The sequence below is a fragment of the Lutra lutra genome, chromosome 17, assembly GCF_902655055.1.
Source record: "Lutra lutra chromosome 17, mLutLut1.2, whole genome shotgun sequence".
Lineage (NCBI taxonomy): Eukaryota > Metazoa > Chordata > Mammalia > Carnivora > Mustelidae > Lutra > Lutra lutra.
The window spans coordinates 53,281,482-53,293,751 of NC_062294.1; the positions used below are offsets into that span (position 1 = coordinate 53,281,482).

At 49.7% G+C, this 12,270-nt stretch overlaps 1 protein-coding gene across 1 annotated transcript; it reads right to left on the reverse strand.

Annotated features, from left to right (window-relative positions):
* Positions 1-113: 113 nt before the first annotated feature.
* Positions 114-9,803, reverse strand: NAPSA (napsin A aspartic peptidase). The gene is made up of 9 exons (XM_047712545.1): positions 9,666-9,803; positions 6,165-6,306; positions 5,953-6,076; positions 5,419-5,537; positions 4,903-5,102; positions 3,356-3,478; positions 2,785-2,929; positions 997-1,095; positions 114-789 (listed from the first exon to the last, which is right to left on the reverse strand). The coding sequence occupies exons 1-9, from the start codon at positions 9,746-9,748 to the stop codon at positions 550-552; spliced, it is 1,275 nt and encodes a 424-aa protein (XP_047568501.1). The 5' UTR covers positions 9,749-9,803; the 3' UTR covers positions 114-549.
* Between the last annotated feature and the right edge of the window lie 2,467 nt (positions 9,804-12,270).

Below are 12,270 nucleotides of genomic sequence, written 5' to 3' on the forward strand. Positions count from 1 at the left end.
ACAGCACAGCTCCCCCCAACCCGGGGGCTTCAAGCCCCGCCTTTATGGCGGACCCAGGGGGGTCTCAGAATCCCAGAGGAGAGAAGAGGAACAGAAGATGAAGTCTGCGGGAATCGTATCCCCACCCCTTAAAACAAGGGTTGGAAAGCCCTTTACGATTCAGCCACCACCCCCCACTGCCACCTGTCGCTGCCGTCGCGACCTGTCGCCTCCCACGCATGTTGTGGCTGCGCCCGCCCCCGGCAAAAGAACACAGCCTGGAATACAAGGTCCGTGATGCTCCGCGGTGCCGGACGCCTTTGTCTACAGAGGCCGTAGACGAAGGGCTTCATGGGATTCGTAGTACAAGGCTCCCTCACTGGTGTGAGCCCTTTTTTCCTTTCTTCCTCAACTCCAGAGAGCTGCACACTAATTTTTCTCTCCGAAAATCGTGCGCTTAAATTTTTTTTTAAAAAGGGGCGGGGGGGGAACCCAGGTAGGGTCAATGTAAATAACGGGTTTGTACTGAGTAGCTAGTTATGCTTCGGCTACCACTCGGTGCGCGTGCGCCTAGCCAGCGCGCCAACCGGTGCCCTGCGCCCGCGCGGGCCCGCCCCTTTGTGGTCCTGCTTCCCGAGAGCGAGCGCGAGCCAGCCCCACTCGGGCACCGCCTCTTAGGTTCCCGCGATCGAAGACCGCTACATAGGTCCGCAAGAAGACATCGCCAAGAATCCAGAGGGGCCCTGTAGGCGGAGGCATGTCCAGGGCCTGGAAGCCAGACAAGCAGAGGCGAACACCACCCCGAGCAATCTGCAGGGCGACAAGAGAGGCCCCTGGGTGTGTCACGCGCACCGAACCCTCCTCTTCCCGGGGAGCCAGAGCCTTGCCCCCGCCCACAATCCCGGGCACCAGAAGTGTTTCTGTGGCCCCTCCTCGGCCCTGGTGATGTCTCACTCCTAGCTCCATCCTCTCAAATCCCATCTTACTGCATCACTCTGACTTGTTAAGACCACCTACCTGGATGACATAGTCCTGGGCTGTAAGGTTAAACCAGACCCCACCAAGTAGGAAGGAGACTGGAGGAAGTGTTGGAATTTTCGAGCACTGGATGAGGTACTGAAGGAAAAGAGGAACAAGGGGAGTTGAAGGATTCCTGCTCTGCTTAAAGTAGATACTCAGAGCCTTGTGTGGTCAAGCTCTACTGCCTTCTCTATCCTTACCGGCTCTGCCCACCACACACATACATAATCATTGCCACTTCCTTTAGGCTCCCTTTTGATCAAACCTTTTCCTCCATCTACTTGTAGATCAAAAAATGCTGGCCCCGTGAGGCACACAGAGCCCACAGGTGTATCGCAATTGTCTAACAGTTTCAAAAATGTTTTAAAAATTATTTACCAACTGTACACCACGGTGGTACAGATTGTATCCTTGGAGTCCAGTGCGGTGCAACCTTAGACAAGTCACTTAACCTCTCTGTGCCTCAGTTTCCAATTTGAAGGTGTTAGTTGATAGTAATACTTCAGAGATATTGTGTGAGAAATAAATGAGTTAGTTTGGAAGAATGCCTGACACATACTAAGAGTGTTATTATTCATGAACCAGGAGGTTTCAAATAATGTTTTCAGCTTTCTCCAACAAACCAGAAGATCTGGCTTTCCCTGCACGGGAACACTTGGCTGGAACTGAGTGGCCAAGAGCTGCCCTTTTTAGACTGATGGGGTACCTGCTCTCCCATCCCACCATCCCCAAGTCCTTAAGAATACAAAGCTAGGCTGTAAATATTGTAAATGTTTACATTTGGAAATGACTGTAATGTAAATGACTACCAGGAAGTCTATTTTCCGTAAAAACCAATAGTAATTACCTTGTTAGGAAGGTAAGGAATGGTGAGAAGTTAATTTTGAGTGTATATCTCTCTTGAGAGAGATGACAGCATCAGAGCATTGTTCCGAGTACCTTAAGTGGATTAATTTATTCAATTCCACAACATACCTAAGAGGTATTAGTGACCCTACTTTAGAGGTTAGGAAACCAAGACCAAGGAACACTAAGTGACTTGTCCAAGACAGCATAGTTCTTACGTGGCAGAGCGGAATCCCAACCCCAGGCAAGCCACACTGAACCACTATGATCTCCCTGGTTCGCTTGGCTCATTACGAGCCCACATCCTGGACATTTAACTCGGAGCCCCACAAACTGAGTTTTCTCTACCCTCTCAGTAGTGCCAAAGAAAACAGGGATAGAGTCACAGAAATCCTGACCTGGAAGGATACCCCCCCTTCCCCCCCGGGAGCTACAGGGCTTCTCGAGCAGCTTTGATGTGGCACCAAGCCCCCCACCAGGCCTGAAACTCTCTTGGCACAGCTTCTGTGAGCCTCCACTCTCCCATGCCTCGGGCTGCTCCTGCCCTGTCTCCACTTCTCCTTTGTGTGGGTGTTCCCCAAGGCTGCTTCTGGGAACGCTTCTCTCTCCCAGAAAGGGCTCCCCTCTTCTGTGGCTGATTACTGTCGGGGGGCTAATGCCCCCTGACTCTTCCTGCACTTCCTTCACACCTCCCCCAGACCCCCCCAGGCTCCTTAGGCTTCTCACTCCCATTCAGTCCTGAATAAACCTCCATCACCATCTCCTCCTGTCCGGAGTGACTCTGCAGAGGCCTAGGAGGGGTTCTTGCTCCCTTCCACTACCCCCCAGCCTGTCGCTCGTGATGCCCAGTGCCTTTTGCCCTGCGATACCTCTTAACCATTTATTCCCACTCTTGGGCATTGTTTTCCATCAAATCCCTACCAGACACTGGGTCCTCACCTCCCCCAACAGCAGGGAGACTCCTCCAATGGCGGCATGCAGGGCCTGGATCTCTTCAGTGGGTCCTGTGATGAGGGATGTGCCCGTGTCCAGGATGGCATCACAGCCCTGAGCGCAAAGAGTCAGCCCTGTGCCCACGTTCACACTGTGAGGGGGCAAGGAGTAGACATTGGAGGCAGTGTCCTAGGAGTCCAGGCCCTCTGCCCTTCCTCCCTCAAACACAGGAGCCCTAGCCCAGCCTGTCCTCCCTCAGACCCAGGAATCCTGGCCCCCAGTCCGTCCTCCCTCAGACCCAGGAATCCTGGCCCCCAGCCCCTCCTCCCTCAGACCCAGGAATCCTGGCCCCCAGCCCCTCCTCCCTCAGACCCAGGAATCCTGGCCCCCAGCCCCTCCTCCCTCAGACCCAGGAATCCTGGACCCCAGCCCCTCCTCCCTCAGACCCAGGAATCCTGGACCCAGTTCTCTCCTCCCTCAGACCCAGGAGTCCAGGCCTCCAAGCTCCATTCTCCCAGAACACTGGAGATGAGGCTCTAGCCCATTCCTCCCAGACCTAGAAGGCCAGGTCCCTCACCGCTCCATGTGGATCTGCCAGTAGGCAGGGATCGTGACTGGCAAGAAAGTGAGGGGTGGGATGTAGTGAGCTGGATCTGAGCCACCCAGGACCAGCTCTCCTCCATCCGCAGCCTTAGGATCACTGTAGAGGCAAAGTACTGGCAATGTCATGGGTGTTTCCCTTGCCAGCCCCAGGAGGGGCCAAGGAAGGGAATTCCTGCCAAGGGAAGGTCTCCAGGTTCTAGGTGGGAGTAGTGGGTACAGGCGGGGCCTAGATGTTGTGACTGGGAAGCAAAGCAAGAAGTGAAGAGAGAGAGGACTGTTCTTGAGGAAGGTCAGGATTGTAGGGTCCTGAGGGCTTTCTGAAGTGAGGATGGGACTTCTTGATTTGGCTGTGGGAGATGGAATTTTTGGGGTGGAATTTAAGTGGAGCATTGGGGTTTGTGAATTGGCTCTGACAGGTATGACTTGGGTAGAAGTGGGGTGGCTTCCTGGGTGTATGGTGAGACCTTCTGAATTGTAGGTCTCATAGTTCAGAGATGGTAGACTTCCTACTGGGCTGAGAGTGGCGGGGAGGAAGGGCAGTGATTCCTGGAGGTGCAAGAAGGAGAGATCTACACAGTGGGTTGACTGGGGTGGACATCACGGTAACTGAAAGTGCATAGGATTTTATGCCTATGGGGGATGGGCCTCCAGAGGGAAGGTGGGGACTTCCTGGATGGTGGGTGGAGATTTCTGAACATAAGGTCAAGCTTCCTAAAAGGTACCTGGGACTTCTTAGATTAAAATGGGTAACTTACGGGGCGCCTGGGTGGCTCAGTGGATTAAAGCCTCTGCCTTCGGCTCAGGTCATGATCCCAGAGTTCTGGGATCAAGCCCCGCATCGGGCTCTCTGCTCGGCAGGGAGCCTGCTTCCTCCTCTCTCTCTCTGCCTGCCTCTCTGCCTACTTGTGATCTCTATCTGTCAAATAAAATAAAATAAAATCTTAAAAAAAATGGGTAACTTAGGGGCACCTGGGTGGCTCAGGGGGTTAAGCCTCTGTCTTTGGCTCAGGTCATGATCTCAGGGTCCTGGGATCAAGCCCCATATCAGGCTCTCTACTCAGCAGGAAGCCTGTTTCCCCCCTCTCTCTGCCTGCCGCTCTGCTTCCTTGTGATCTCTATCTCTCTCTCTGTCAAATAAATAAATAAATAAATAAATAAATAAATAAATAAATATCTTTTTAAAAAATAAAATGGGTAACTTCTGACTTCTGGAGTGCATTCTCAAATGGCATTTGGGTTTTCTGTATAGTGAAGAGGGCGTTCCTAAGTTGAATAGGTAGAGCACGGAGTTTCCTGGTTTGGGTTTGGAACATGGAGCATTTAAAATGGTGGTGAGTGTCTTTCATGGGTCTTAAGGTTGCTTGGCCAGTGGAACTTTGGAACAGGTATTGCTTATATTGACTGGGTTGGTGACTTGGTGAGTGGAGGATGAGACTTCCTTTAGTGGGTAAGGGACTTCCTAAAAACAGAAAGCACTTCCTGGGGCTAGGACTCATAGGAAGGTAGACCCTTCCCCATTACCTGTTGAGGTAGAAGGAGAAGATGGGTTTATCCAGTAGCCCCTCGTCCACCAGTGTATCCAGCGGGGGCCGAACTCCTCCCACGGCTAGAATGGGGAAACCGAGGCCCAGTATCCCATCAAAGTGGGCAAAAGTGAAGACCAGGCTGGGCTCCCACAGAGCCTCTCCAAAAATCACTGATGCACCCTTAATTCCTCCAATCTAGGGATAGATGCAAATGAAGCAAGTTACTTCTTGGAGGACATTACCTTTGTAATCCTGAGATCTTGCAAACGAAGGCCTGAATCCCACATTTGGAGACATTTGAAAACAACTCTAACTGCCTAGGAAGCTTTGCTTCTTCACTTAAGAAGCCCACCCTTTAACCAGGAAGCCCCACCCCTGCTTGAGAAACCCTGCCCCTTTTACTGAAGAAGCCCCGCCCCACACTCCAGAAGCCTCATACATTTGCCCTGGAAGCCCCGCCTCCTAAGCCACCTCCCTAAGCCAGATCTTCCTGGGGTCAAGGGTCACGCACAGTCAGCTTGTCCTCACTCAGGATGCCATCTAGCTTCCCAGTTCCATACTGAATGGCAAACTTGGTCCCATTGGGTTGGAAGGAGCTGGAGGCTTTGGAGTTGAAGCGGTGGTGGAACCCTAGGTCAGAAGATCAGGGAGGTGTCACCAGGGAAAGGGAATATCCTCAGTGCCTCCTGCCTCTGTGCCCTTGTCACCCCTGAAGGCATGTCAGAACAGTGCCTCAGAAATCCTTGGGAAGCCAAGAACCAGGCCTCCCTTCTCTCATCACCTCTGTTCAGCCTTATCATCCCCCATGAAATCTCACAGCAGCGGGGCACCTGGGTGTCTCAGTGAATTAAAGCCTCTGCCTTTGGCTCAGGTGATAGTCTCAGGGTCCTGAGATCAAGCCCCACACCGGGCTCTCTGCTCAGCAGGGAGCCTGCTCCCACCCCCACCGACCCCCCGCCCCGGCCTGCCTCTGCCTACTTGGGATCTCGGATCTCTCTCTGTCAAATAAATAAATAAAATCTTAAAAAAAAAAAAGAAATCTCACAGCAGGGCAGACTCAAGAAGTGGCATCTTATGGACGGGACCCAGAGGTTGGAGGAGCCAGTGTCAAAGACGACAGAGAAGTTTTGTGGGGGTGTTCCCAGTCCAATTTCCCCGTAATACTGGACCTGATGGCAAAACAGGAGAGAGGGGGAATGAAGACCTTGGCTTCCTAAGGGGGGAGGAGGGCAGGGACTCTCTGGGGCCATGACTCACATTCAGGTAGTTAGAGAGAGGTACAAAGACAGGCTTGTCCCCAGGGGATGGGGCCTCCAAACTGGGGGGCACTGCTGGCTTCCCCCATCCCCTCAGTGGGTTCAGGGTCCCACGTCCAGGGTAGACTCGGTGGAGAGGGATCCTGTTGGGGAGAATACTGACAGTTAGGAAACTATTCTTCCTGGAGACCCTCTATGACAGAATGTTCCAAATAGGATATAATGATAAAGCAAATGTCTCTATGGCCCTACAATAACTGTCATTACCAGAAACCCTACAATAACAACCTTCCAGGAAACCCAACGAAACACATATCAAACCATGATGACAAATTTCCCTAAAGACTTTACAAGAGCAAGCCATCCCAAACAGAGTTTCCCCCAGAATCTTTCAATAAGAGACATTCCGAATAACATAAAATAAACCATCCTCAGGAAGTTGACATTCACAAAGGTTTCCGAAGACCCTAAACATAAAACTAGCCTTTGCAGGGCGCCTGGGGGGTTCAGTGGGTAAAACCTCTGCCTTCGGCTCAGGTCATAATCCCAGGGTCCTGGGATGGAGTCCCACATCAGGCTCTCTGCTCAGCAGGGAGCCTGCTTCCCCCACTCTCTCCACCTGCCTCTCTGCCTACTTGTGATCTCTGTCTGTCAAATAAATAAATAAAATCTTAAAAAAAAAAAAACTAGCCTTTGCAGAAACTGTTCCTTGCATGCTTCTCATCATGACGTTAGAGACAATTTTCCTTACTATTTGTGGGGAGAGAGGACAAGCACCAAATCCCAATTTCATTCTTTATACTAAACTATGTTCCAGATAATCAAAGAGTTAAGGTGAAATGTAATTTTTTAAAAGATTTTTTTCTTATTTATTTGAGAGAGAGTGAGCAAGAGAGAAAGAGTGAGAACAAGTGGGGGAGGAGCAGAGGGAGAGGGAGAAGCAGACCCCTCGTTGAGCAGAAAGCCCGATGCAGGGCTTGATCCCAGGACTCCAGGATCATGACCTGAGCTGAAGGCAGATGCCTAACTGGCTGAGCCACCCAGGCACCCCATTAAATGTAATATTTAAGAGCCCTAGAATGAAGTAAAATGTTTAAATGACTCTGGCTTTTCAAAGCATGATAACAAGATCAGAAATTATTGGGGAGAATGTTGATGAATGGGACTCTAAAATTTTAAAACTTTGTACTCCCTTTTCCCAACACACAAAGCTGTTAAAAAAGTTGTTTTTGTTTTTGTTTTAATCTAGGGGAAATAATTACAGGTTATATGCCAAAGAGTTAATACCTTTAATATGCAAAGAATTTTTACAAACAAATAAGAGTAAGATAAACAACCCAGCATTGGGGAGACAATTTGCCATGGTTCTCTCACATTTCCAAAAAGGGACTTTGTCAAGGATTTCCTTTAGTGAATAGCCTTGGGAGAAAGAGAGTGTCTCCCTCTGGGGCAAAGAGCAAGCAGGTTTATGATCCACTATAAAAGGTTCAGTTTCCCTAAACTTTGGGTTCCTTTCCTGTAATATACCTTACTGCGTGTGCAGGTCTCAGCCAGCCCTCTTCATCTCACCCCATGGTAACTGGGGTTCAGAGAACTAATAACCTGGCTCCTACTGTTGCCAAGAGTAATAACCCGTCCTTGTCTCTGACCTGGGAGTTTTGTGTTTTCTATGGGCACCCATGAAATGAAACTGTGGCAAGCTAACTTCACAGTTCTTGGAAAATAGGCAAAAGGACATAAACAGGCAAAAGAAGTACAAACAGCTTCTAAAAAAATAACACCTTTTTATGTTAGATGTTCAACCCCAGTAGTCGTCAAAGGAATACAAATGACAAGAGTCAGAAACCTTTTCTGACCCTGCAGATTGGCAAAGAACCGCCGATACTGTTGGCTCCGGCTGTGGATTGATGTGGATCGATACAAACTTTCTGGAGGATGATTTGGCAAGTATGTATCATAGGGCTTAAAATTGCACACATTTTAGCCCAACTTAATTTGGGTTCAATGAGTTTCATCTATAGGAGATCACTGGACAAGTGCACTAAGAGGTGTTTATGAGGATGTATCTAATTTTGAAAACTGGAGACCAACTAGCTAGGCCTTGGCTCTGCATGGAACATGCATAGAATGGAATCCATTCAAGCACTAAAAAGGAGAAAGTAGGGGCACCCAGGGTGGCTCAGTTGGTTAAGCGTCTGCCTTCGGCTCAGGTCATGATCCCAGAATCTTGGGATCACGTCCTGCATTGGGGCTCCTTGCTCAGTGGGGAGCCTGCTTCTCCCTCTGCCTCTTCCCCTGCTTGTAGGCTCTTCCTCTCCCTACCCACCCCCCATCAAACAAACAAAAAAACAAACAAATGTTTATGTGGTCAAATTAAAAAAAAAAAAAAGGAGAAAGTAGTCCTCTATGCCAGTGGTTCTCAAACTTTAGCAGGAACAGGAACCACCTAGAGCAGGGGTGAAGGGCAAAGATTTTGTAAAGACTTTACCCGCCATTGGTGTCTGTTGCAACCACTAACCTCTGTGAGTATAGCATGAAAACAGTCCTGGGCAACAGGAAAACAGGATGAATTTGGCCCTTGAACTAAGTGTTTGCCAATCCCTGACTGAGAGGTGAAATTCAGAGCTTGTCCTTTCTGATTCACTAGGTCCAAGATGGAGCCTGAGAATTTGCATTTCTACCAAGTTCCTGGGTCACGCAGATGCTGTTGGTCTTGAAATGATTCTCAGAGAATCACTATCTTTTGCGCTGGCTTGGGAAATGGCCATGAGCTTTTTGGTTCAAAAAGCAGGTTAGCAAACATCCTGTGCAGTAATATTTTTGTCCTGTTCTTAGTCACTCCTTGGAGCCCTGCTCCCTCCCTCACATTTTTGCCCCCCATGACTCAATCTTTGAGAGGCTCAAGAATGTCAAGTGGGGAAAATGTTTCCTGGAAGAGGACCCCCTCCAAATCAAGAATTCCAGGGAATGGGAGAAGAGAGGAGAAGAAGTGAGAGATTGGGGTTTGGGGAACCAGAGGCCAGGGAAAGGGGGAAGTCACTGGGGCCCCCAAAACTGGACTTCTAGAGACCTAAACAGTTTGGAAGATGTGAGTCTGGGGGAGTCACAGCTCTGAGTCTCCAAGATCTTGTTGGGTTGGGGTAGGGGGAGTCACATGTCTGGAGACCCCAGTACAAGATCATCAGAGCTCAGGGTGGGATCTGTGGGGTCCTCCCAAAACTTGTCTGGAGACAGGAAGGACAGAGGAGTCCCCCAGTGCAGGGTCTCAGGGTTGGAGGACCTTAAACTGAAAGGGCTGCCCTCTTAGGACCTAACAGGGTGGAACCCTCCCACCCCCTGCCGGGTGAGAGCCCCGTTTGGAGATCTGTGAACCCAAGAGATAGGAATCATGGGTCTTGGGGTGCTAGGCTTGGGAGTCACTGAACCGGGGGGGCTCCAGACTTAAAGGGCAAGAGGGGGAGGGGCCGTCCCCGGTTTGGGGTGGTGATGGGGTCCCCGGTACCGGATCAGTGAGGCCCGGGCGGGCTCCACAGTCAGCGGCGGCGGCGGCAGCAGCAGGAGCAGCAGCAGCGGTAGCGGGGACATCTCTAGGGACCCGGTGGAGACCCATGCGTTTTCTTCCCCCAGAGTCTCCACCCTGTGCCCCGCCCACCTCCGGGGTTCGGAAGTGACCCGGGCCTGAAGGCTCTCTGGGAGTGAGGGGGGACGGCGGACGGGGGTCGGGAAGCTGCTGGTGTTTTTGGAGGGATGTGTGGAGTAGTTCTGTGGGGTCGCCAGAGAGGGTCAGCTTGTGTCGCCGGCGCGCCTCACTCCCAACTTCGGGGGTGGGGGAGGGGCGGTCTCCTGCAGGGGGCCTCCCCCACCCCCACTGAATCCTTCAGCGGCTGTCGCTCTTATCTATGACTTTCATTTCACTTCACTGTTCCGAGACTCATTAACCACAAGAGTTTTCTTGGGCAGGAGAAGGGAGGGCGGGGGGTTGAGAAGGATGTGGGGGAAGAGGGAAGAAGGTTAGACTAGAGGGTTCCGTCCCATGATAAGTGGGACCCTGACTCTTACGGGTTTATTTGGAAAATACTGAAACACACGCACGCCAATAAAAATAGCCCATAGCTCCATCACCATGGAAAGAGCATAAAAATAATTGGCAGCGTCTTTGTCTCTGGGCCTGCCCTCTTTTTCACTAAGCCTCTCAGATAGTAAATGAGGATCAGAAAAATCTACTGAAAATGCAGATTCCTGGGCACCACTCCCAGGGATCCTGATGCCAAAGGCCTGAGACAGAGCCCAAGAATCTGCATTGTTAGCCAAGCCCCCTGATCAGGATGCTGCAAGCATTTCTGAGGAACTATTTGATGTTTCTGGTTTTCTAGCTTATCTCTGCAAATCAATATCAGCTTGCACGTTTTTTAAAGTAAATAGAAGCAAACTGTACTTATTGATCAGTAACTTCTGTTTCTTTTTCTGCACTTGACCATATACCTTGGACTTTAAGAAAAACTTAGAGGTGGGGTGCCTGGGTGGCTCAGTCCGTTAAGGATCTGCCTTCAGCTCAAGTCATGATCCGGGAATCCTGGGATTGAGTCCCGCATCCGGCTCCCTGCTCAGCCTGGAGTCTACTTCTACCTCTCCCTCTGCCCCTCCCACCTCATGCTCTCTCTCTCAAATAAATAAGCAAAGTCTTTTTTTAAAGAAAAAATGTAGATGTAACTTACCTATAGTAAAATGCACCAATCTTAAGTGCACAGCACTATGGCTTGATTTATTTTCCCTGACAAATTATGAAGATAGCAATATTGAAGCGATAGCAAAGTTGAAAGAATTGTATAGTGAACCCCATTACCTACCACCTAGATTCTACAAGTCATATATTTTGCTGCATTTCCTCTGGTACGCATCTATCCAGCAGTCCATTCCTCTATTTGTCCAACAACCCATCTGGTTTTTTTTTTTTTTAACTGATTTTTTTTTAAAGATTTTATTTATTTATTTGACAGAGACAGAGAGAGATCACAAGTAGGCAGAGAGAGGGGAAAGCAGGCTCCCTGCTGAGCAGAGAGCCAGATGTGGGGCTGGATCTCAGGACCCTGAGCCTCAGGACGTGAGCCGAAGGCAGAGGCTTTAACCCACTGAGCCACCCAGGCGCCTCAACCCATATGTTTTTATTATATATATTTCGAATAAGTTGTAAACACGATATTCCTCTTCCCTAAACACTTGGCATTTATAAACATCATTAGCTTGATCCCAGGGTCCTGGGATCGAACCCCACATCCAGCTCTCTGCTCAGCAAGCAGCCTGCTGCCCCCCGGCCCCTGCACTCTCTCTGCTTGCCATCTGCCTTGTGATCTCTGTCTGTCAAATAAATACATAAAATCTTTAAAATAAATAAATAAATAAACAAACAAACAAATAAATAAATGAAAACCAGGTGGGATACCGGGCTGGCTCTGTCAGTAGAACATGCAACTCTGGATCTAGGGGTTCGAGCCCCATGTGAGGTGTAGAGATTACTTAAAAAAGTAAAATCTTACAGAAAAAAGAAAAGGAAACACAGCATATAGATTTACTTCATTCCTTTTTTCTCCAGCCCTTAAGTATGAAAAATTTCAGATATAGACCAAAATGGAAAAATTTTTAGAGTGAAGACTCAGGTACCTACCACCTAGATTCTACCATTGCTTTATTTGCTTAATCACATTTCTTTCTTGTTTCTTTTTTAAGATTTTATTTATTTATATGACACAGAGAGAGAGCGTGAAAGAGCACAAGCAGGGGGAGCAGCAGAGGGAGGGGGAGAAGCAGGCTCCCTGCTGAGCGGGGAGCCTGATGCGGGGCTCAATCCCAGGACCCTGAGATCACGACCTGAGCCAAAGGCAGACATTCAATGGATTAAGGCACCCAGGCATCCCTTGGCCACATTTCTATCCATCTCTCCATCTCTTTATCTAAGTTGTTCTCAGCTGGGAAGCTCTTTTCCCTACAGGGATATTTGACATTGTCTGGGGACATTCGGGGTGTCACGACTGGGTGGGGGTTTACTGGCATCTCCTGGGTAGGGGCTAAGGAAGCTGCTAAGCATCCTACAATACACAGGACAGCCCCCA

Bases quoted from the DNA above. Each gene is read 5' to 3' on its own strand.
- NAPSA (XM_047712545.1), bottom strand. From the start codon at position 9,748: ATGTCCCCGCTACCGCTGCTGCTGCTCCTGCTGCTGCCGCCGCCGCCG. The intron at 6,307-9,665 runs GTACCGGGGACC...TCTCCCCAACAG, and splicing joins GCCCGGGCCTCACTGATCCG to GATCCCTCTCCACCGAGTCT. The intron at 2,930-3,355 runs GTGAGGGACCTG...GCCCCCTCACAG, and splicing joins TGGCAGATCCACATGGAGCG to TGTGAACGTGGGCACAGGGC.